Raw genomic sequence first — 26280 nt, forward strand, 5'->3', positions numbered from 1 at the left:
CAAATGCACTACATGGTTTAGCCCATGAGGTTTGTTTTTTAAAGCTATGGTGTGCTTTCCAAAAAGCAAAGAGATGTGTAACCCATCACTTGTTTTCTGATGAGAAAGGAATTGTAGAAAACAGACTGTCTTAGTGAAACGAGTCATGTATATGTGGTTCCCTTGATGATTACAAATGGCTTCATTTAAGAAATTATTATTAACATTCTAACTTGTTCCACTTTCACAATTAGGGTAATTAGGGATAGTCACATTTAGGCAATTATATCAAATCTACGATCTAGAAACTGCATTTTAAGTAATTGTTTATCGAAATGGATAAAAGACCTCAACATGAGACAGGAATCCATCAGAATTCTAGAGGAGAACATAGGCAGTAATCTCTTCGATATCAGCCACAGCAACTTCTTTCAAGATATGTCCCCAACGGCAAAGGAAACAAAAGCAAAAATGAACTTTTGGGACTTCATCAAGATTAAAAGCTTCTGCACAGCAAAGGAAACAGTCAACAAAACAAAGAGGCAACCCACGGAATGGGAGAAGATATTTGCAAATGACAGTATAGACAAAAGGTTGATATCTAGGATCTATAAAGAACTTCTCAAACTCAACACACACAAAACAGATAATCATGTCAAAAAATGGGCAGAAGACATAAACAGACAATTCTCCAATGAAGAAATGCAAATGGCTATCAGACACATGAAAAAATGTTCATCATCACTAGCCATCAGGGAGATTCAAATTAAAACCACATTGAGATACACCTTTACACCAGTTAGAATGGCCAAAATTAGCAAGACAGGAAACAACGTGTGTTGGAGAGCATGTGGAGAAAGGGGAACCCTCTTACACTGTTGGTGGGAATGCAAGTTGGTGCAGCCACTTTGGAGAACAGTGTGGAGATTTCTCAAGAAATTAAAAATAGAGCTTCCCTATGACCCTGCAATTGCACTACTGGGTATTGACTCCAAAGATACAGATGTAGTGAAAAAAGGGCCATCTGTACCCCAATGTTTATAGCAGCAATGGCCACAGTCACCAAACCGTGGAAAGAACCAAGATGCCCTTCAACAGATGAATGGATAAAGAAGATGTGGTCCGTATACACTACAGAGTATTATGCCTCCATAAGAAAGGATGAGTACCCAACTTTTGTAGCAACATGGACTGGACTGGAAGAGATTATGCTGAGTGAAATAAGTCAAGCAGAGAGAGTCAATTATCCTATGGTTTCACTTATTTGTGGAGCATAACAAATAAGATGGAGGACATGGGGAGATGGAGAGGAGAAGGGAGTTGAGGGAAATTGGAAGGGGAGGTGTACCATGAGAGACTATGGACTCTGAAAAACAACCTGAGGGTTTTGAAGGGGCGGGGGGGGGGGTAGGTTGGGAGATCCAGGTGGTGGGTATTATGGAGGGCACGTATTGCATGGAGCACTGGGTGTGGTGCATAAACAATGAATTCTGTTATGCTGAAAATAAATAAATAAATGAATGAATAAATGTTTAGGATACCTCAGAAATGAAATATTTCTTTCTTTTTAAAAAATATCTTATTTATTTATTTGACAGAGAGAGAAAAAGAGAGATCACAAGTGGGCAGAGAGGCAAGCCGAGGTGGGAGAAGCAGACTCCCTGCTGAGCAGAGAGCCCGATGCGGGGCTTGATTCCAGGACCCTGAGATCATGACCTGAGCCGAAGGCAGAGGCTTAACCCACTGAGCCACCCAGTCATCCAGAAATGAAATATTTCTAAGATACACTATTGTTTAGGAAAACTTGATTCCTGAAATTTACTTTGAAAGAAGAATAGCTACTTCACTACTTGATTTATGGACTAGCCAGACATTAGAGACAAGAAAAGAGGATTAGAAGTGTCCTTAACTTAGAGTTAGCCTTGGAACATCAGTCTGGGGGCGGGGCTCAGGTATTGTTTATTGTTAAGTTGTTTACTTCCCTCCACTTGTCATTTTGTAACCTACTATCAATCCTCAGACCCCAAGCCTACATTCTGTGACTCTTCCTTGAAAGTTCTCCAGAGTTACCCACTATACTGGGTAAAACCCTCTTCTAAATGGTCAAATTACCAGTTTTGCAATAGTGACTGCAATAAGAAAAAAACCATCTCTTCTCATCATGCACATTTACAATTTTAAACCTGCTGCGGTCTGGAGAGAATCTTCTCGTCTCCAAATTTAGATCACAGTCCAAGTGGCCATCATATGCTGAAATACAAGCTTATTATCAAAGAGCAGATGTTGGCTACTGACAAAGCAAATCCCTGAAGCTTACAGATCCCCATCCTAGGCTGGTGTTAGAGTTCTGTGAGTGTGCTCCTAAATCTGGGGCAGTTGGGAAGAAAAAAGTCTTCCAATGATGTTGACAAGAGGGAGTGAAAAAAACTGCACTGTCCCTAATTTAAACTTAGAAAGCAATTTATAATGCTCATGCTTACAATGGGAAAAGAAAAATAATTATGTGCATCTAAATTATGTATGCTTATTTTTAAATTCTAGGTGATTAACAAGTTAGCTGGTAGTAGGCTATCCGTGTGCTCTGGGGGCTTTAACAGGTGGTAGATCCTTTCCAAGTATCAAGAACCAATTATTTTGGCCTCTGCTTTCTTCCTCTCTGTGGTGGGCTGAATAATGACCCCCCCCCCTCAAATATTCACCTCTTAATTCTCAGAATTTGTCAGTATGTTGCCTAATAAGGCAAAAGACACTCTGCCTTTGTGATTAAATTAAGGATCTTGAGATAGGAAGATTATCCTGAATTATCCAGGTGGGCTCAAGATAATCATGAGGGTTCTCCTAATGGGGAATTAGGAGGGTCAGAATCCAAGAAGGAGATAATAACAGGAGCAGAGGCTGTACAGGTACCATGACTGGAAGGGGCAAGTAATCAAAGAATGCAGGGGCCTTCGGAATCTGGCAAACACAAGACATGGACTCTTCCCTAAATCCTCCAGAAGAAAAGCAAGGCTACTATTTTTGATTGTAACCTCTAGAACTGGGTGATAATGAATTCGTATTGTCTGAAGCCACTAAGTTTATGGTAATTTGTTGCAGCAGCAAAAGAAAACTACTAATATGCTCCCACTGGTAGAAAGCCCTGGTTGAGTACACTTGAGGCTACAGATCAGACTGGAGAGGCCCAGGGAGGAAACTGTTAGGGAGCAGCTCATAGAAGCTGAGTCCTAGAGAGTCCAATTCCAAGATTTTGTAGAGGGAACTGGAGTGACAGGGCTGCTGACACCTGGAGGTCTGCCTGGCCCTGGCCCCAAGCTTGCATCAAACCAGAACAACATTAAATGCAAAAAGCATCCATTGTACAACTTCTCTGTCTCATTAGATAACGTACACAGGGTGCAGAGAGCATGTTTCCCAGGTCCTGTGACACAGCTTTTTGGCACTTTTGACACTTTTGGCCTGTATCTTCCCTCTGACATCAAGAGCTAGAACAGCTTGCGTTTCAATGGTAATCACTGTGTAATGAAACATAAAGATGATAGCCATCAGGACATGATGACTATTTCTAACCACACGTCAAGAAGCCACTTGTGCCTTCTTCCTTCTCAACAGAACTGATTTTGTACAGATAGCTACCTCTCTATCTAATGGTCCATGAAAACTGACCCAATGCCACTCCTCAGGTAGGCTCTGCTGATGGAAGTCAACCAGCACATTTTATTTTCAAGGTCATGCTCAATGGTTCATGGAGTTGGCCTGTGACGAAGTTCTTCAAGGGTGATCTCAGGAGCCTGGCTTTGAGTCCCAGGCAGGAGAACTTTTCTTTCTCTTCCCTTGGACACTGCAGCACACAGACGTGAGGCCTAGACTTGTAGCCACCATCCTCTGCCAGCCTGAAGGCCAAGTCAGAGTGTGGAATGACTGTAGGGACAATGAGCGGAGCCATGGGATTAACTCAACCCAAAGTCCAGTTCCATCTTTAACTTCCAGGTGCCCCAGTCAATGAAGTCTTTTACCAGCTATTCTACCTGAGTTGGATTTTCTGTTATTTTTTTTTTTTTCCTGAAAGCATTGAAATGGTAAATGTGGAGATAAAGTTCTTATCACTACTCTTTGTATATTTGCTTCAGAAGCTGGGAGGTATACCAACCTCTATGTACTAGAACATCAGACTGAGCACTATTTTATTGACTCCTAACTCCCTGCCCCCATGGGTAGGAAGAGCATTATTCTCATTTTATAGACAAGGAAACTGAAATGAATGGAGGATAAGAAAGTGGCCTAACATGATAATTAGTAAATGACAGAGTTGGGTCCTGAACCTTGGCTGCTGGAATCTAAACTCATCTACTTCTCCAGCTAAGAGCTGCTTTTTTTTTTTTTTTTTAAGATTTTATTTTTTCATTTGACAGAGAGAGAGAGAGAGATCACAAGTAGGCTGAGAGGCAGGCAGAGGGAGAGGGAGAAATAGACTCCTCTCTGAGCTGGGAGCCTGATGTAGCTCTCGATCCTAGGACTCTGAGGTCATGACCTGAGCTAAAGGCAGACACTCAACTGACTGAGCCACCCAGGTGACCCTGAGAGCTGCTTACTTTCTATAGCTTCACAAAATCCAAAAACATAGTTATCCTTATTAAGGCTTTAAATTTCTATTATACTATCTAGATGCTCTCTTAAATAAAGAAGTGGATTCAGAAAAAAATCCTGAAAATCAGAAAGCTTTGGCTTGTTTTCTAGAGGACTCTGAGTTAGGAGGATTATCTACATTCCTGGAGTCTAGATTTCTTCATCAGTAAAATTAAGTTAGCAAAATAAAATTCATGTTGAAAGAGATGAATGAAGGATGATGTAGTGACAAGAGTGAGGGCTACTTTGTTCCAGCTGTGTGATCCTGGTCAAGTCACTTTATCTCTCTGTGTCTCTATCCACTTCCACCAAGTCACAGCTGAGTACTCTAGAATTCCATGTCTACTTGATCTGTGGAGCTCCTGAAAGGGTTGTACTAATTTATTCAAATAGCAAATGAATATGTATGGCTTCACTGGGTTAAAGTAATGAGCACCACGAAATTTTACCCCTACCTTTTAATGCCCACCATCATGAGTCTACCCAGCTTGTTTTTACTAATAGTACAACTGGAGACCAAAGAAATAAAGCAAAATCTCAAAATCTAGTGAACACTGACCACAATGAGTGGCCCTTTGAAGATACCACCCTACACCACTAATCACCCACATGGGGGAGATGAGCAGTGGTAGCTCGATGGTGTTTTGATTGTTGACAGATAAAGGATGCTTCCCCTGTCGGGGGTCAGATGGCACCATAACACCCTCTTGATTTAGTGGGTAAGATTTAATGGGAACGTCTCATGCCCTCTATGCTCTTTGTCCCCGAGCTTCCCCTGGGTCCCAAGTCTGGTCTGCTTCACAAAGTGGCCAAATACCCACTATATAGTAGCAGAGAAGGTCAGGGAGAAAGTTAAACCCATCACCTCTGAGGAGCCCTAGAAAATTAGTCAGGCTCATTTCCATGTGCTTTCCTGATGCCTCTCTGGCTCAGGAGGAGCAGCAGGTGCCACTTAACGCTTAATTTCATGAGAACAAGGTTACAAGGCTCTCTGAGTACCCGAAAGGACCAGCCTGTAAAGACAGCCTGGAGCAATGTTCCTGGAGCTGCTCAGGGCACTCTGTGTCCTCAGGGCCCATGAATGGCACTGCTTCCTGGAGACCCAGCAGTGTGCGATGCTACAGGACCCATCCCAGATCTGCTGCAAGCCACTGACCTTCATCCCAGTTCTGTATTTAATTTTTGCACCTGTGCCCGTGTCTCCTTTATTGGGTTCCCTGGCAGGGGAATAGGGTCAAAGATCAAGCTGCTTGTTCAAATATTCTACTTCTCATTACAATGACAGTAGCCAATGGTCACTAAGAGCTTCCTATGGTTTAGACCCTGGGTATAATGCTGTACCTGAATTACCGTTTAATCCACAGGAGCACTGCGTAAGGAAAGGCAGGTATGGCAGGGACTGAGTTTCCCCCATGGTCATGGCAGCATCAGCCCAATCCTCACTTTTCTCTCTTATTTAGGCAAAAGAAACAAATGAAAAACAAAAAACCACTCCAATTTAAGAAACAAGCCAAGACTCCTATAAACAGATGGTCTCTAAGGTGGCCTTGGCAGCGAGTGGAGGAGCACTGGAGATGGAGCCCCTATACTGGTGTGAACCCTTTGATCCCTGCCAACCAGCCTTGCAATGTGGGTCTCAGGGAAGGCTGTGTGTGGACAGTCACGTGGCCAATGTAATCCATTACTAAAGGTCCCTCCTCAGTGCTTTTCTGCCTCGGCTGGAGCCTCCCCATCTGTGAGGGTGGAGACAAGTGGGAAGGCAAACTGCTTCGCCCCAGGACGCTTCCCCAGCCAGTGGGATGCCCCCTGCATCCCTGAGGCTGCCTTGCCTGGCACCCATTCACCGAGCTGCAGCAGCATGGCCGGGTTCTGCCAGTCCAGCCGTGGCCCGCTGGGCTCGCTTCTGTCCCAGGGGGGATAATTAGCCTGGTGTTTCTGAAATCAGTCAAGCAGCCTCATAATCACTTTCTCCAAAATATTTCCATGATTAAATGACCGCTGACGATGACAACAATGATACCATGATGGGAAAAGAGCACAGAGGGGAGCTGTTCTTGCACTCCAGAGGGGAATTCCTGACATGAATATGGGGTAGAGAAGGGACAGGGACGGGCATGGGAGCTGAGGCCTCAGTCTGTACTCTGCTGGGAAAGTGATCGAATCGCTTTTGAGTTCCTGTGTGTGTTCAGTCTGAAGAAGAAGTTGAGGATGAGGAGGGGCTACAGGCTGTACCTCCTTTCAGTCCCTGCTCCCCAATCCTGTCCCTCCAGCCCCACTACTTGGCTGGGGCACCCCTGTATGGTGCCTGAAAGAACATGAACCCTGCCTATGAACAGGACCCAAGTCTGGGCCTCTTTCTAACTCCCTGCAGTAAACTTGTCCAAATTATTTTGCTTCTCTCTTCATTGCCTGCTGTGTAAAATGGGAACATGGCTGCCACTGTACCTAGTTGTTTGCCGTGAGGAGTTAATCAGATGAGGTGATGCCAAGTGCCTAGCACAGTGCCTGGTGATCATTTCGGGCCTAGCCCAGTAACCTAGATTTCCCCACTCAAGGCCAGCTGATGAACAATCTTAATTGCATCTGTACCTTAAATTTCATTTTACCATTTAACCTATTTAAAGCTTCCAGGGACTAGGATATGGATGTCCTTGGGACCATTATCCTGCCTACTACACCAGACTTCTTTGAGTCCTCAGAAGCTCTCATCTAGAGCACTGCTGTGACCTCCCAGTGGGCTCCGTACCTCCAATGATCCTGCACAGCAATCCTCTGATTGCCATCTTGCTAAAGCAGAGCTGACTGGTGTCTAATGCAGGGTCTAAGATATGGTGAGTGATTAACAAACATTTTAATAGCCCAAAATAGTTAAAATTAAGTGCATACTCTGGGCCAGGCACACTTATAAGCACTTTGCACTTTGAGTTTATTCTTCATGTCAACCAAAGAAGGTATTAGGGCTATGCCTGTTTTACAGATGAGGAAACTGAGGCACAGAGAAGTTGTCACATGCTCAGTCTCACAGATATTAGGTAGCAGAGCAAGAATTTAACACCAGGTAGCCTAAGTCTAGAGCCCTGTGCCCATAACTACCTCATTATTGTTGAGTAAACGAATAGTTTGGTCTTCAAGGACCTTTCATACTCACTGCCTGGCAGGGGCAGGGGGAGCACAATAGCACCTAGACTCAGGTCGACAAAGGTTTGAAGGTCCATGCCACCACTGTGCGAGCCGGCACAGTTGCTTAATCTGTTTCTCCTTCAGTTTCTTCAATTATCAGATCGGAATAAAATCACCAACTTCATCTACCGCATATTGCGAGAATTACATGAGATAATTCAGAAGGGCTTCACGTGGTGCTCAGGACTCAGCAGTTACCAGGTAAATGTTAATGCCTCCCTCCCCGCACCTGTAAGGCCACTAGTCCAAAATACATGGCAATGACGAATATGTCACATTCAAGGGCCAAATGTAGTTTAATGACTGGATTTCCAAGCTACTCTGTTCTAACACCATCCAACTCGTACTCTACTCTAGTCCATTCAATTCTTCTTAGAATTCAACAAATCTCACCTGGTTGCCACTCCTGGCATAGGACCTGAACTTCTCTGCTCAGGGGGCTTTGTCAAAGCAGCTGTCCTCATCAAAAATGTCTTTCCCTTCTTGTTTTATCTACTTACCTACACTCTTTATGGAATCTGCCAGCTCCTCCTCTGGCCACCTACTGTATTTCACCTGCACTTTTATTATAGCATATCTAAACTCGTGATTATATTCAGTTTCCTGTCCACACCCGTTTCCCCCATTGTTCACAAGGTCCTTTTTTCTTCATCTTCGCGAGCCTCCTGTGACTAACTTACACTGGAGGTTGGACAGAGTTGTCTCAATGAGTTAAACATGGAAAAAGGGGACGATACAGTCTGAGCACAAACATCCAGTAAAGAAAACAGACAGGGACACAGATACTGCATGTAAGGTGGAAAGTCATATGGGCCCTTTTAGAAATGCCATAAAATGGTGGGGGCAGAGGACGGAGGACGAGGTGGAAAGAAAAGAGTTCACGGAGGTGTCCGCGCACGTGCATCGTGGCGAGAGGCTGTTTGGAGAGAAACTAAGCAGGCTTACGAATATTGCCGGAGTAGCCTAGACGGACCTACCACTGAGTTGTCTCATTTGTGGTAAGTATTTGTGCTGGGCTCTAGACCTATTTTTGTAGCAAACAGTAGACTTTTCCCCCTCCTCGGTACTCAACAGGCTGCAGCATTTAGGCAGGAGAGAAATTTGGTTAGGGCTCTTAGGCCACTCAGTGGTGGGGCAAGAGGGACACAAGTGGCAGGAAAAGCCTCCATGGGGAGAGCATTCAGGGAACGACAGAGATCAGGAAGGCACCAACTTTGAGCAGTAAAGTGACAGGTGATCTTCGTTTGGTTAATTTCAGAATCTAGCGAGAAGAGCTGGTTGGTCTCTTCTGGAGGAATAACTCAGTGGCAACAGATTTATATGCAAGAAAATCCTGCTTCAAATGCAGTGTGTGAGAAGCCCTGGCTTAGAACTAACAGGCAAAAGATTTTCTCGGGAGTTTGCTGGATGGGGATAAGCCAAAGAAATGTGACTTAGTATGGCGGGCTGCTATTGTTGGATCTTTTTTACCTCTTCATTATCATATGATGTTTTGATAAGATTGTAACAGCTTTCATCGACAATATGGCTTAGAGTTAGTTTAGGCAGATCCCCGTAACTCTGAGTCAGCTAGCGGGATTCTCACAAGGTTCAGGACACTGTTGAGTCCTTTTGCCTAGAAAAGCTGAAATTTGCCTGCAGGTCATCTGGCCAATACCAACCGCTCATAGAGGTGAGACTGCACCCCCTACCCAGAAAACTTTGAGGGCGGCTCTTTGGCTTGGTAACCTTTGGCATGTTAGAATTCTGACTTCTGTTGGGTTTAGATTCCCCATGGTGTAATATTGAGTCACAGTTGTGAGTCACCTCACAGGTGTAGTAAGCCAGATAAACAGATGATGGCTTTAAAAAGCCACTCTCTATGTAATAGCTGTATTTGGGGAGTTTTACAAGACAATGGAAAGAGCGTGGAACCAAAGCCAGAAAATGTGAAGCAAGTCACAGCTTTAGTCATCTTGGTTACCTTGGGCTGGTGACATTCATCACCTGGAAATTTTTCTGGAAGCAGGTAGCAGTGGATAGAGGAAATGAACAAATATCCCTTAATTCTCCAGAGTCCTATTTTCATCAGCTATACAACAGAGGAGTGAAAAAACCCACCAGGAGTAACCTGATCATGGGAAGTATTTGGTGAATTGTCCATTCACTAACTCATATTATTATCTGCACTTTTAATATTTTATTAAATGTAAGGGACGAAAAATCAGGTAAGTAATAACATGGACAAAGTTACTAATAATTTAAAGCATTTTGGCTCTTTTATCACAACTGGCTATGTATCCAGAAATATTGTCTCCATCCATGGGTTAAAAACAACTTTGGGGATGTGACAGTTAAGCCATTCCCAAGATTTTCTCTTCATATGTTAGTCCTAAGTGAGGAGCTTTCGGTTTCTGGAACATTTGGCCAGGGAACCCATCTACTGACAACCAGACATGCTTGACTACCTTTCTTTCTATTTCTGGAAATCCAGGGTAGGAGGCTTAGAACACAAAGCTTGAGGAGGGAGACAAACCATAAGTGACTCTTAATCTCACAAAACAAACTGAGGGTTGCTGGGGGGAGGGGGTTTGGGAGAAGGGGGTGGGATTATGGACATTGGGGAGGGTATGTGCTTTGGTGAGTGCCTTGAAGTATGTAAACCTGGTGATTCACAGACCTGTACCCCTGGGGATAAAAATATATGTTTACAAAAAAAAAAAAAAAAGAACACAAAGCTTGAATCTCTCACAGCTTTCCTGGAAGGGAAGCAGGATGAGGTGAAGACATGGAGTCTTAACACTGGAGTGACCTTGTCTGTGTGTTCTACCAGAAGGGACAGAACATGGTCTTTCAGCCCAAGGCCCAGGGTAGCAGTGCTGAAGGTTGACATGTCTGGAGCCTGGACACTGTTCTTAGAGTTAGGGAGAGTTCACACAGCCAAGTGATTTCATCTGACTCCATTTACCTACCATGAAATGGTCCCCTTGTGGGACCCAGTGTTGTGACATACTATATGTTAGAAAGAAGGATCTACTTTGAAAATAGACTCTCAGCAGGTAATATGGGTCAGCTCGTCTATTTTTAGTTCTGCTTTGACAGGAACCACAAAGGGAATCTAAACTCACCTTTGAGCCCTTAGAATCTTGCTGGCATTTCCTCATCAAAGACTACCCCTCCCATGGTGGGTGCTAGTACCAAGTACCCCATACACTTGTCCAGAGGCTTCAACACTTGTGCTGAGAAATGGTGAGGCTTCCTTCCACTCAGAGATACTGACAAAGATGGAAGGTCAGTATAAAGGGCAGTAAGATGTACGAACCCCAAAGTAGTGTTTTCAGACAAATCAATCACAGCTTGGCAGTCTACTGCTCTGGCCTATGATTTGAAAGCATGTTCTAAAACGGATAGGATGAGGAACAAGATAAAAGGCAACTATGTTAACCTTGGAAGTTCCTTCTTTAGACAAACGAAATATTTGCAGAATTTGGTACTAAAGAGCATCCTGATTATATATAATACATAGACAATTTTCCTCTTGAAATGTTAATGGTTTATGGACAATAAACTGCCCTAAGAGCAAATTATGATCTTGTTTCAACACGAGTAATAATGGTTAGAGTCGCGTCTACCGTAAGGCTTAGAGAAATGAACTTGGACAAGGTCTGGTGTTGTTGCAAAATTGAAGGTCAAAATCCTCTAGGATGCTGTGCTATGGAAATTATAGCCCAAACCCAAAAAAGAACCCCATCAAAGCCCACATCCTATTTCCTTTACTCCCCTTGCATCGTTATTTTTTCACTGAGGCAACTTGCAATGCAGAGGTGACAGAAACAATGACTAAAGGGGGAAGACAATGGAAACCTCAAAGAACAAAAACCTGTTTACAGGTGTTTTTAACCAGACAGACAAGAGCAGACCCCGAGTAACAGATCCTTCAGGTTTCAGAAGACTCTGAAAGTAAGTTCCTTAAATCGGAAAAGAAGCATAGCCCCAAATACACAATAACCACCATCAATTATAAAAAATACCCAGATACGTCCTTTGAAACATAGCAGTCCATCTCACAGTATCTGTCAGAAGCCAGTTCCCTGCATTACGTCATAGAAGAGCACTGTATTGGAAGGACTGTGATTGAAAGGCATGATCACTTACTAGGGCATTTCTCTTCCTCTTCTGTTGGCTGTTCCTTCTCAGGCTTGGGAGGGCCTTTGATTTTATACACCAAGGCACGGAGTTTTCCAGCCCAGGACGTGTCCTCCTCTTCCTCTTCCTCCTCCTCCAGTGGAACGCCTAGAAAGGCACAGAACAGAGTGAAAAACCTCAAACAGTACATGAAACCACCATATGATTGAAAGAACACAAAGTCTCTGCTTCCCACCCTTCTGGAACCTTCTAAAGATATCATAGCAGCTCCCCGTAAGTATTTAACTCTATGATGTCTTCTGACAAGTTTTTAAAAAGATGATTTCTTTCTTTTGTACAAGAACATCAAGTAATTTCAAACCCCACACTTAACTTTTTCTAACCTATACCCCAAAAGGGCTCTAGAGTCTCTCGAAAGAAAAAGTTAACATTGAGTTATTTCAAATGAAAAGACCACCTGTTATTTATTAGTGAATCCACCCCTGCAGAAGCGGCACAAATGCTGAGAACCATTTAAAATCATCAGTTTTGTATCAAAGTAGGCTCTGCAGGCTTAGAATTCTTCAGGGCAGAAGTTATCATACTTATGTCATTGCAAAAGCTAAGAAGCAAAGGGGATTGGAATCTTGGTTTAGCGGGGAGCAGAGTCCAACTATCTAAGTAAAGTGGGGGAGGTTTATGTAAGTATCGGTCATTTTCCTTCTTCAGAAACCCTGTTCACGCTCTTCTATCTCACAAAATTTCTTCTCAGTAGACATTTCCATCCTATGTTATGCCAGAATTATTTCCTATAGCTTCTCTGACCCAAGTCATTTGGGAAGAATCATTTCTTGAGCAATTAGTATCGTACTGTTAGCCTCTGAAAAATGCAGGGGCCACTCATCTGCACGATGGAAAATCCACATGTAACTCTGACCCTCCCAAACTGAACTATAAATAGGATACTCTTGATGGGAAGCCTTCCTGACAATAATAGTCAACTAACATATTTTTTTTAATGTTATATGTTTTATGTACTGTATTCTTATAATAAAGTAAGCTAGAGAAAAGAACATGTTATTAAGGAAATCATAAGGAAGAAAAAATACACGTATAGTACTGTACTCTACTTAAGGAAACAGAGTAGGTGGACCCACGTAGCTCAAACCGTGTTGTTCAAGTGTTCCCTGCACCTTTAAATAGAAAATTTTCTTCTCAGCCCCCACTAGCTTGTAATGGAGGAATCAGAAACAGACTTGTCTTTGATACAGCTTTCGTCTCAGAAACTCACCACAGTGAATGAGAAGGTCCTCATGGAAGTCATATAGCTCCTCCCGGATCTCCTCTGGGCAGGGGCAATTTTCTCCCAGTTGGAAGTTAAGAAGCATGTTGATCTTTGAGGGACAAAGAAGAATGGGTAGTTGGTCAAAAGGACTCAGATCCTGTCTTAAACACCTAACAGCCTTTGCCAATTTTGTCCAACTCAAATTCTTTTATGAAGATGGCCAGCAGGGTCATTTGGGTGGCTCAGTCAGTTAAACGTCTGTCTTTGGCTCAGGTCACGATCTTAGGGTCCTGGGATCAAATCCTGCATTGTGCTCCCTAGTCAGTGGGGAGTCTGCTTGTCCCTCTGTCCCCCGACCCCCGCTTGTGTGTGTGTGCACTCTCTCCCTCTCTCAAATAAATAAAATCTTTAAAAAAAAGAATGGCTAACATTTAAAAGTAGCTTTCATTTTTTCCTGATTATAATGGTAACTTACTAATTGCACAAAATTTGGAAATACCTAAAGAAAGTTTACTGCGATCCCACTGCCCAAAGAAAACCATATTTAGCTAGTATCTCCAAATCTTTATGTGTGCAGATAGAGATCATAATGTAAACATTTTCGAAGTCCAATTTTCCACTTAACAATTTATCTTGAGCATTTGATTTTACTGATCTTTAATACGTACATTGTATTTCATCATATGGATGAATAGCAATGTGAAATGTACATAAAATTAATGATTTGTTAATATATGCTTAAATTGTTTCCATTTCTTTATCCTTATAAAGTTTGTTTGTATTTCCTTTTACATAATTTTTATTCACATCTCTGATCATTTTTTTAAGGACAAACTCCTAAAAGTGAAATGACTGGATCAAAAGATTTGTGTATTTTAATGGCTTTTAATATGAATTGCCAAACTGCCCTTCAGAAAGCTCACAACAATCTGCATTATTACCAACTTGATACAAGAGTGTGTATCTTGATACATACTTCGTATCTCCATTGCAGTAATGAGAGTTAACACATTTTTAAATATTTCCCAATTTAATAGGTGAAAAATGTCATATTCCTGTTGCTTTAATTTGCATTTAATTGGTGAGGTTGAATTTTGTTTTTCCACATTTAAGGGCCATTTTTATTTCTTTTCTTTTCTTTTTTATTTTTTAAAGATTTTATTTGTTTATTTGACAGACAGAGATCACAGTAGATAGAGAGGCAGGCAGAGAGAGAGAGGGAAGCAGGCTCCCTGCTGAGCAGAAAGCCCGATGCAGGACTCGATCCCAGGACTCTGAGATCATGACCTGAGCCGAAGGCAGCGGCTTAACCCACTGAGCCACCCAGGCGCCCCATTTCTTTTCTTTTTTAAGTAGGCTTCATACCCAGTGTGGAGCCCAACACAGGGCTTGTACTCAAGACCCAGAGATCATGACCTGGGCTGAGGTCAAGAGTCAGATGGTTAACCAATCAAGCCACCCAGATGCCCCTACTTCATATTTATAAATTTCATGTTCATGTTCTTCCTCCATTTTTTGTTCAGTAATTTTCTTTTTAAAAATTAACCTGTATTTTGCACATCCCTAGACTATTAATTCTTATAGCCTGGATTTTAGTGAGCTTTTAACTTTATAGGATTTTTTTTTTTTATTGACATGTAGGTTTTAACATGTAGTTAAAGTATCATCTTTTCCTTTACAGTTTTGTCTCAGGGATTCTTAACTATTTTTATGCCACGGACCATTCTGACAGTTTGTTGAAACCCCCTGATTACTTTTCAGATTAATATTCTGAATATGTACCATCAAATACAGAAAATTACATAAACAATTTATACTGAGATCTAGTTATCAAGACCATAGAAAAGAAACCCGTGGTATACAAACATATGTACTTGTTTATTAACCCATTAGACAAAAAAAAAAAAAAAATCTAGTGGCAGGTCACATATCCACTGAGATCTTGAAGCTGTGATGAATATAAATAATATGTCAAGGGATGACAACCACTGTAATACAACATAAAAAAAAACAGGCAATTTCTGTTGTCGGAAAAGTCACATATCTGCTTTGTGGTCTACATGAAATAATTAAAGAAATGCTATCAGAGATTAATGACAAGTTGGTGAAAATGAAGTCATTCATTTCCTTCTCAGATTCAGGAATGTCTCAATTCTTTCCAAAGACCCACGACCCCAAGTCAATGAGTATCTAGAGGGATAGAAGCAAAGTTAGAGGTGATGTTGTCCATTTGGCTGCCTCGGGCAGGGTAACCCACATCCCAGGCAAAGGTATTTTCTCCTTCTGTTTAGGATTTCTAAGTTAAAAAAACTTTACAATCCCTTTTATTAAAGCATAGAAAACCATATTTAATGTTTCTAGGAAGATCCTTATTTCTATTTATTTATTTATTTGTTTATATTTATTTATTTGACAGAGAGATCACAAGTAGGCAGAGGCAGGCAGATAGAGGGGGAAGCAGGCTCCCCATTGAGCAGAGAGCCCGATGTGGGGCTCGATCCCAGAACCCTGGGATCATGACCTGAGCTGAAGGCAGAGGCTTAACCCACTGAGTCACCCAGGTGCCCCAGAAGATCCTTATTTCTTATTTAAAGCTACGACTGCAAACAACTTTTTGGAAGTAGGCAGAAGTACTGCTTGTAATAAAATAAGATCCATAAAACAGGTTAGGAAAGTAATTTTTGTGGTTGTGCCACAATGTTAAAACATGGTAATTATATCAATATATATTGATAGGTTGTTTATTAAATAAAAACAAAATTTGAAGATCGATCTTGGGAGTAAAATATTAATTTCTTTGCTGAAAGATCATTCCTTAGGTAGAACACTGGGGAAGCACGGGCTCCCAAGCCTGCAGGGCAAAAAACCAAATGGGAACTGAGCTGAATTTTCTCCTCCGCAGGGCATACCCTTTAATGATGCCCTTTTAAAAGTCAGCGGTTTATAGACTGTGCCTGGCTAATTTGCCAACAACTGTTGGACTGATCTTAGTTTTGCCTACTTTTGTACTTGGTAACATCCCCCAAGGAGGATTTTTTTCAATCTCTCTCTACTACATGGATACAAAGCTGAAAACCTTTATTTTCTCCTCAAAGGTTACAGAACAATGAGAGAAAAATATCACTGTTTTAAAATTCTAATTCTTATGCAGCCAATCTTCCAAGTGATTTTGCATTGCTATCCCCTGAAATTGATCTAAATTCTCCTTTGTTGATATTCAAGTCTGATTTATTTAGAGAGCTCTGTTGGTAGGTTCCTTCTAGAAATGAATACTGAGATGGGCGGTAGATTGGACAGCTGAATTTGATAGCAATTAGTGTCCCTTCTTTCATTTCATTCCTAGACCAGCAGCATCAGTATCATCTGGAAACTTGCTAAAAGTATAAATTCCTGGGCCTCACACTAGAGCTACTGAATTAGAAGCCGGGGTTGGGGGTGGGGATCAGCATCTGTTTTTATTAAGCCCTTTTGTGTTTCCAAGGTCTGCTCAAGATTCACTGGTTTAACACACTTAGGGAAGAATTTCCCAAGTTACAGATAGCTAAAACAAATCCGAAACGATCGTCCATTGGGTTACTGGGAAGGCAAAAGAAAGATGTACTGGCAGGTCCCAGGGACTGTGGAAGAGAAGGTAAGTTGGCGGGAGGGATAAAGGAGAGGTAGGAGTTAGCGTGGCCCTCCCAGAAGCCAGGTTCATAAGCTGGGTCATTGAGGACAGTGTTAGATGGACAACACATCCTAGCTGAGTTAATCAGATGCCTCAGAAAAGAGACATAAATTCTGCTCACTGGCAGAAGGGCATAGAGCATGGTATGAGGCAAACGTAACACCTCCAACACGAAGCTAATGACAGCAATTACAGAATGTTTACTGTTTGTCACGTAACCTCCTCGATCACCTAAACGTGTTATCTCATGGGATCCTCGGGAGAAGGGAGGGAGGGAGATAACAAACATCCTCATTTTGCAGCTAAAACCACTAAGACCGAGAAAGGCCATTGCCCAAGGCCACACAGTGAGGGATGGGGGAGCCAGGCACCACATCCTTCTCCAGTCCCATTATTCACGAAAAATGAGTCAGCATCTGCCCAACGAAATGGGAAATGTTCACATGCACCTGTTGCCAGTCTAAAGGCAGCCTGACAACATTTGTAAAACCTTCAAGAGTAATTCAGGCTCCCCGCACTTCCCTCAGCAGGGTGCAAATTACCTCCTCCCATCAATTGAAAGGGCTTTCTCATTTTGCCTCCAGCAAAGAGATGATAAGCTTCGCCTACTCTTTTCAAGGCCACTATCATTCAAGTGAATCTTTTAAAAGCCAAGAGCTGTGGCTCATTTTAAAGCCAATATAAATATCTATGTCGTACAAAATAGATTAGGAAAGTAATTAGACCAAGTTGTCCCACTAATATCAAATGGTGGTAATTATACTGACAACAATTTACGGATAAGCTGCTTATTAAATATAGATAAGATCCAAAGATTTGGTTTGAGAGACTGAAAACAAATGTCTTCACTGAAAGATCTTCTGCTTGGAACACTGAGGGAGCTGGGGCCAAGCAGCCTGCAGGATGTATGACAGCTGAGCAGTAGGACAAATGCAAACTATTATTCCACCAGCTGTCCCGCCCTCCTCTGCAAGGTGCTCACAGGACTCTCCATCCTTTCAAAGGAGCCTTCCCATCTGGGCAAGGCCGGCCACAGGGTACTGCAAAAAATGAAGTCAGTACCTCACAGAAGGGACCTCATATGCCCAGTCCTGTTCTCCCAGCTTCCGGGGGCTGGGAAGCTTTGTGAGGGTCTTGTCACGGGGCAAGGTGACAAGGAAGACCGACCATCCACTCTCATCAGTCGGGAAGTGTTGACCACGCTCTGTTGACCTCTGACAAAGTAGTGACTTCTGCAAGGACTGGACAGACATTCTTCTAATGGCAGATCCTTGCTGCTGCAAAAGTTGGATCCTGACAATGATGTGGTCTTCGACTCCATGATGGGGAATGGGTACGAGTGAGCCAGGGAGGGGAGGAAGCCATGCCCACGTGCAGTTTGGGATCGGTTTTCTTCCCCATCTAGGATAAGTGGCAGATGCTCCTTGTTGCCATTAGGAAAAGATCAGACCTGTCCCCTGGCATTGTGCTGGGTCATTTAATCACCCACCATTCTCATGGCTGCCCCAGACATATAAAGGTTTCATGTGCTCTACTCTGTGAGGTTCAAGTTCTTCCCTAAGAAGGGCATGGAAGCTCAGGAAGTTTCTCACCTGCTCCTGTGGCGGGGAGCGGAACTCCCTGGTCTTCCGGGCAGTCAGGGCTGCGGACATGTTCAAGGCCTGCATGAGCTCATTGTAGCGGGACTTCTGATTTGCCTGGAGTTTGGAGACATAAATGTCGCCAAATGCCACAATGGCCTCCACTCGATGCTGCAGCTCACAGTCACAGAGATAGCTGAGGAGCTCACACATCTGCAACACAAGCATATATTTATGCTAATTTAACAATATTTTGTATACACTGGGGCAGCAGATGGCAACCCCATTTTACAGAGGTAACACTGAGTCTCGGGCACTCTAAGTGGCTTGCCCAGGGTCACACAGTAACTACAGAGCCATCACTTGAATCCAAGTCAGCCTGAATCCAGACAACAGCTCTCTCTTTAGCTGAATAAGAGGACAATGAACCACCAAAGACAGAATAAATCTGCCTGTGGCAAGGGAGAACAGCATTCCTAAGAGAGTCCTTCCATGGCTCTCTTCTTCATGTAGAAACCGCCACTGAACTGCCCAGGTGAGTTCTGGATCCTTCCTGACATCTTCTGGCTCTGAATGATGGGGACTAAAGATTTTTGTTCCCCTCTCTGCCTTTCTTTTTTTCTGTTGGCACTGTTTTTCTGTCAATAGTTCTTTCAGAGAGTTACTATTACTAATCTTATCATTATTTGAACTTTTACTACTAAACAACAGCCATAACTTATTGAGTTAATAAATATCTCAATATTTATTATTTAATAAGTAAATATGTAATATTTATTAACCTTTCTCCACTTCACCTTTTGCATGACTAACAGACACTCTCCAGTCCATCTGGGCACAGACAGCAAAACCACTGATGGTGGTGTGTTCTTGTGCAGCAGGACAGTCTACAGCATATCCGCCCAGCTCTGCCTCAGCCAGGTGAACAAGGCCAAACCACATGCCCATCACACTTGTGATTACAGTGACAACATTTAATTAGAAGGAATGTGTGCCAATGAAATACGAAGTTTCAACCAAGTTGAATGACTAAGGAACATCTGTAAAAGGCAACATTTTTTTTTTAAGATTTATTTAGAGGTGCCTGGGTGACTCAGTGGGTTAGAGCCTCTGCCTTCGGCTCAGATCTTCATCTCAGGGTCCTGGGATAGAGCCCCACATTGGGCTCTTTGCTCAGTAGGGAGCCTGCTTTCCCCCTCTCTACATCTTGGCCTACTTATGATCTCTCTCTGTCAAATAAATAAATAAAAGATTTAAAAAAGGTTTTTTATTTATTTGAAGTGGGGTGGCGAGAAGGGGAAGAGGGAGAAAGAGAAACTCAAGCAGACACTGTGCTGAGTGCACAGCCTGATGCAAGGCTCAGTCTCACAACCCTGAGATCACGACCGAAGCTAAAACCAAGGGTTAGATGCTTAACTGACTGCATCAATCAGGCACCCCAAGGCAAACTGTATTTTTTAAAAAAGACTAAATGGTGGATATGAATTAGACAACTATGAAAAAAAAAACTGGAGGGAAGAATTAGAATTTAGAAGTATTCTGTGCTTGGGTTGCTTTCCAGTTACCTCTAAATCCACAGTCTATCCTAAAGATGCCTCAGCTGGCCATCAGGCACATCAAACTGAGTGTGACAGGTGTCACTGATGCAAAAGGGAGGACTCTCCACACCAGTCAGGGACTCACATTAAAGAACAGGGCTTGACTCCACATCAGAAGAGCACATTTGTATGTTTTAATAAAATTGTTGAAGGTATATATGTAAAATTTGTTATGCTTCTCCTCTAGATGCAATGTTTTCATCAAATGACCATCTCCCAATCTCATCACACTGGGTAAGGAAGAGTCATTTGGAGATCATTATATGTTTTATGATAAGATACATTTCCTATTGTATTTTACAATGACAAATCTGAATATTATGTTTTATTATATTATCATCCATGTTTTACATATTGGAAAGCTAAGGCTTTGGTAGACTATGGACTTGGCAAGCATATAGTGCCAGTAAGTGGCCAATGGATGCGTGAGCCAGACTGACTTTGTGGAAGAGATTGTTCTGCTCTGTTCACTTTCATTTCTCTTTTCTCAGTGCCCAGAAGACAAAAGTGATCATCTTCAATGCATCACCGACGCTAGCTTATATTTGGTAAGACTATGCTTAGGAAGAGTTGAGGTTTCCTGGGTGATGACAAGGGTGCAGCTCTAGGTGGGCATGATTCTTCTCCTTAGCTCAGAGGGCAGTTGACCTGAATGCCAGTGCAATGGGTCGCCACAGGCTTAGTGATCAGAACATGGCAACACATGAGAGGTGGGGAGTGTGGCCACCCTATGAGCCAGTTCCTCTGGCCTGTTCCATAGCCAAAGGCTCCGCCTCCTCTCCAGACAGATCTCACCAAGGAGCCATTTAGTCCTAAAGTTGAGAGGTAAGATCAGGGCCAATCCATCACTAGTTCCATAAAAACAATTCTAAAGCACTTGCCTTGGGACGCCTGGGTGGCACAGTTGGTTGGGTGTCTGAGTCTTGATTTTGACTCAGGTCCTGATCTCAGGGTTCTGGGATGGAGCCCCACATCAGTCCCCATGCTTAGTGTGGAGTCTGCTTGGGTTTCTCTCTCTCTCTCCCTCTGTTCTCCATCCCCTATGCTCCCTTGCACTCTCCCTCCCAAATAAATAAATAAATCTTAAAAATAAAGCATCTTATCTTATCTTATCTTATGGGTAAGGGTTAATATTTTTCTTTTGACCTAGGGAGGACATTTCACTTTAGAAATAAGCATGAGTAAATAAATAAATAAATGAATAAAAATTAAAAAATAGAAATAAGCATGAGTGCTCGCTTCGGCAGCACATATACTAAAATCAGAAATAAGTATGGCCAGAGAACGCTTTCTTTTGGCATCTGTGCTATACCCCAGATTTAGGCCGATGCCCCGAGTCCCAGCCTGACCTCCCAATTGCACTGTCACCCTCCCCAGCTCTTTTCAAGGGTGGGAACTTGGCTGCCCTGAGTTACCTGCAGCTTGACAGATTCAGGCAGTCGGGTCTGCAGCAAGCCTCTGACGGGAGCCTCCTTGCCAGCCTTCTCCCCGGCCTCCACTGCCTTCTCCTCCACCTGAGTCACTTCCTCCTTCTCTGCTCCGTCCTCCGTCTCCACACTGTGCTCCCCGAACACAGAGGGATCAATCAGGAGGAGGATCTGCCGGATGTCATCGTCATCGAACACCCCCATGACCAGCAGGGTCCCGATGAGTTTCAGCACAGGCACGAACTGGAACTCCACAGACCCACCCACAGGGTCGCGGATGTGAGCCCCGCTGTGCTGCACCGCCTCCGTCAGCATGCTCAGCGCCTTCGTCTTGAGAATCTCCAAGGGGATCTCAGGGCTCTGCTTCTGGTGCTCCTCGCCAGTCACAACAAAGCAAGGGGTGGAGAACCTGAACCCGGGCTTAAGGCACGTTCTCAGGCCCACCCCCGGCAGCCCGTGCCTCTTGGATTCGTCTGGGTACAGGCGGATTTTCCTGGTGGCACTGGTGATGGGAATGATGTACTCGTTCTTCATCATTAGCTTCCTCTCCTTAGCGTTGGCCAGGTGGATGCTGATGAGGAGGTCGTAGAACCCGGAGCGAAGGAGGCCAGGGAGGTACTTGTTATCAATGGCGTAGAAGAGCTGGGAGAGGTCCACATGGCCGCACAGGGCGTAGGCCACCCTGCTGTTTCCCAGGGCGCACACGGCGCTGTAGAGTCGGAGCGTGTGGTAATGGAACTGCATCAGGTCCTCCTGCTCACACAGCTCCAGGATGTCCACACACCTGCATAGGGACAAGCAGTCAACCACTCATCGGGGAGAAGAATATGCAGGGTTTCAGGGGAGTGCTTCTCTTTGAATCCCCAGGGATCAAGGCCGACTCAACAGGGCCAGTGGGGATACCAGGATGGAGGAGTATCTATCCCACTTTCCCCTGCAGGTTATCATTTCTCAGTTCTGGTCCATATCCCAGTTCTTGATAGTCCTCCTTCTCTAACTACAAGGATATCAAAAGTCTGAAAGACTTAAAGACCTGGTTTTCCAAATAGGAAAGTCCTCTTTCTTAAGGAAAATCTCCCCACTGAAAGACTCAGAAACATTCAGGTATGTAATAGAGGTGCCCTGGTCCTCTTTTTTTTTTTTTTTTAAGGTTTTATTTATTTATTTGACAGACAGAGATCACAAGTAGGCAGAGAGGCAGGCAGAGAGAGAGAGAGGAGGAAGCAGGCTCCCTGCTGAGCAGATAGCCTGATGCAAGGCTTGATTCCAGGACCCTGGGATCATGACCTGAGCCAAAAACAGAAGCTTTCACACACTGAGCCACCCAGGCATCCCCAGTCTTCTTATGTAGGTTTAAGGGGGACTTCTGTTTTCTGACAGAAGAGCTCCTCAGAAGACGGAGCTGAAGCCCTCTGCCCATCTGTTTCCTACCCCATCTGTCTCGTCCCCAATCTACCCTCATCCACAGGGCTTTCCCTACCCTGGAAACAAACACACCTGCACTCTCGTTCAGACAGAAAACAGTCTCCCACCTGAGTTTAGGTGGCTTCAATACACTTTCTCCTTCCTGACCTTAGAAGGCTGTTTAGAAGTCGTTGGGTTGCTCCCTCATCGTGGAGACCATAATCTCTGCTCCCTGCTCAGGTTTTCTGTTTTGTCTTTCTCCTCGTCATGGGTCTGAGGATCCCCTGCAATTGGCTTACTTGGCCACACCCCTGTCTTTTCCCACTTCTGCCCTCCACTAGTCTGTCTGGCCAGTTCATGACCCAGTAGAATACTTAAATGAGATGTGTGCAGGTATCAAATCCTTCCACTTCCCATTACTTTGTTTTTCATCCAACAGATCAAGGGATGATAATGTTAACAATGAAGTTCATTTAATTCTTACTACATACAGCAATGCTACACAATTTCATTTGTTTCTCCCAGCAGTCCTTTGGGTGGTCATTCATTTTTACCGTATCATGAGGAACAGGAGGTAAGTTCTGTGAGTAATTTACCCAAGGCTACAAGGTCAGAAAGTGAGAGTGTTGGGGTGTAACGTAGACCATAATCAAGAGTACCCCTTAGCAGGAGGATCCCAGGAGCCCATTCCTGGCTCTCTAAGTAAGCGAGGCATGCCTCATTTCCCCCATTCTTGTTGGTAATAACATAGATCTCAGGGTCACACTGGAGTTTTTAATTAAAGGAATGGAAATGTTCCTGACTGCAGGCCCTTGGAGCCATGGTGAAGACCTGACGCAGGCATATCGTAGAGAATATCCTGTTGTTTCTAAGTCAAGAATCCAAGTGAGGAAGGGAGAGAGAAGCTGAAGCTTCTGGGAAGTCCATGAACTGAGCAGGGCCTGTGGCCCCTGAGGACGGTGCTCCTTCCCTTCCCTCGCTGCCTGCCAGGCCTACCGCCTCCTTTGGGGCTCCTCTGCTACCTGTTCTCCTCCGGGATGTGGAGCGCCATCATCTGCAGGGGCTCCAGGCACTGCACCGCCCAGCCGTGGCGCTCGCTCACGCGCTCCGTCTCCACCTTCAGGAAGCTGCTGGGCATGCGGCTCCAGAGCACGGGCTGGATGGTCTGGACATCCAGCCGAGGCGGACACTGTGGAACTGGGTTCTTCTCTTCGCTCTTAAAGATGGCCGCCGACAGGGGCATCGCGTTCTGGGGCAAGGCAGAAAGGCGTTGAGGGGGAAACACCTGTGCACTACAGAGGTGCTCAGTTCCTGGATAATGCAACCTGGCCCATGATCCCCAGTATGGTTAGTAAAATCTACAGAGAGATGAACCCCGAGACCTCTAAGGGTTTACCAGTCCAATTCAGGCCTTGCCCAATAGGCTATTTTAGCATCAGTTAATTCTTTGGGCACCCAGTAGAAGTATGAGAAAGGAAAATGGGAATCTACCCTCTGTCAAGAATTTCAGAGACAAGTACAAGGGCCTGGTCAGTGGGGTAGGTTGGGAGGTGGTGTATGAGAAGGCATTCCCCTGTTTCATGAAGCCTAGGATTTTTCCCCCTAATGGTCAATACTGCCTTATGTTATCATAGCCATTGGATAAGGGGGAAGATAATACCTTCAGCTTCCCAAGTTCAAACTGAAACAAGGAAGTGCTCGTGGGCTGTAGGAAAACCGCTGGAAACACTTTGGTATTGGGCTCCACCTGGAAACCAAAACAGATTGAGAGGTTTGCTCTCAGAATTTAAAAAACCCCAGGTGGCTAAGTCACTGAGGGTTTTAATCAACACCCCCTTTCTAACCTCAGCTGAAAGAGGACAGCTGGCCAGTAGGTCCTTCTCCGCTGCTCAGAAATTCTGAGACCCGGTGCGTACCAGTAGTGACTGTCACTGCACCCCACCTTAGTCACTCTCTCACTTGGAACTGAATCATCTCATATTCTTTCATTTTCTCTGTTAACTGCAGCCAACAGCTTTCTCCAGGGCTTGGGGGAGAAGGTCACATGTAGGGAGCTACCAATGTGCCCCCAAAGGCAATGGCTGTTAGTGGTCAGGGAACCATGTGATGTCCTGGCTCTTCACAGAGCATGGAGACACCTGGCACGCAGGAAACCCTGAGTGCCAGGCATTTCCTGCGTGCCATTACTCACCACTCCTACTTGCAGAAAGTGATCATGGAGGGTCGTGCAAGGACTTTGGTGTTATTTCGGAAGGCAAACAGACATTGATCAAGCAAGCCCAAGGGATGTCTTATGACCAGGCTTCTCAACCTCAGCACTGTTGACATTTTTGGCTGCATAACTCCCTGTGTAAGGGGTGTCCTGGGCATTGCAGGATATTCTGCGCCATCCCTGGCCTACGCCCAGAAGATGTCAGTAGTACTTTCCACCCCCACCATCAAGACAGCTAAAACAAAGTCTCTGAAGATTGCCAGATGTCCCGTAGAGGGAAAATCACCCCTGGTTGAGAACTGCTGGTTTACAGGCAGGTGTTTCCCTGGAATAACATAAGGCAGCTCTGCTTCCAGAGCCTGTCTACTTTTCTTTTCTTTTCTTTTTTAAGATTTTATTTATTTATTTGAGAGAAAGAGAGATAGTGAGAGAGGAGAAGGTCAGAGGGAGAAGCAGACTCCCCGAGGAGCTGGAAGACTGATGTGGGATTAGATCCCGGGACTCTGGGATTATGACCTGAGCCAAAGGCAGTGGCTTAACCAACTGAGCCACCCATGTGCCCAAGCCTGCCTCCTTTTCTTAAAACCTCTTCATTTTACTTGGATCCTCTGGACTTCTCTCCACCCTCCTTCCCACTCTTGATTCTAGCTCCTACATTAAATAGTGTGGGATTCACGGACTGTCTTGTAGCTGTCACTTACATGAAGGGTGTGGATTTATTTATGATAGTGGGCACTCCATTTATCACTTGCCCACTGGGATGTAGGGGCTCAGACTCGGAAGACCATGGAAGAAGCTAAGGGATTTTAATTCTACCAACCCAAGTCCTTTGCCTTCAAGTCAATTCAGACATTAAGAAATTCTTGAAAGTCTCTTGCAATTAGGGGATGGTGGATAGCATGGACATACCTTAAGGTGGTCCCCAGGGAGCCACTCTCTTGTACAGCCCCCTCCCCTAGAACCTGTGTCTTGTTTCTAGCAAATAGGATATAGCAAAGGTATAGAAATTGTTACTCCCTTGGTTTGGCTACAGTATAAAAGACTGTATGTCAGCAGACTACAGAGAGGGTTCTCCACCTGGCTTTGGAGAAGGAAGATACCCAGTTGTAACAGAGCCTGTGAAAGGCCATGTGAGGGGAAATTTCAGGGAGTATCATGGGATTGAGGATGCCCCTGGCTGCAGCCATCAAAAAATGGAGGCTGAAACCTACAAACACAAGC

At 44.1% G+C, this 26280-nt stretch overlaps 1 protein-coding gene across 1 annotated transcript in view; it reads right to left on the bottom strand.

The window, feature by feature from the left end:
* Positions 1–26280, bottom strand: part of RYR3 (ryanodine receptor 3) — a 505740-nt gene that overhangs the window by 148668 nt on the left and 330792 nt on the right. Inside the window, exons 33-38 of the mRNA XM_004751026.3 lie at positions 24508–24594; positions 23870–24096; positions 21432–22227; positions 18431–18631; positions 13178–13280; positions 11917–12054 (exon numbers count right to left, since the gene is read on the bottom strand). Coding sequence (XP_004751083.2) covers positions 11917–12054; positions 13178–13280; positions 18431–18631; positions 21432–22227; positions 23870–24096; positions 24508–24594 — 1552 coding nt within the window. The remainder of the gene's footprint in view (positions 1–11916; positions 12055–13177; positions 13281–18430; positions 18632–21431; positions 22228–23869; positions 24097–24507; positions 24595–26280) is intronic.

The sequence above is a fragment of the Mustela putorius genome, unplaced genomic scaffold (genome assembly GCF_011764305.1).
Source record: "Mustela putorius furo isolate JIRA1106 unplaced genomic scaffold, ASM1176430v1.1 tig00003898_pilon_pilon_pilon, whole genome shotgun sequence".
Lineage (NCBI taxonomy): Eukaryota > Metazoa > Chordata > Mammalia > Carnivora > Mustelidae > Mustela > Mustela putorius.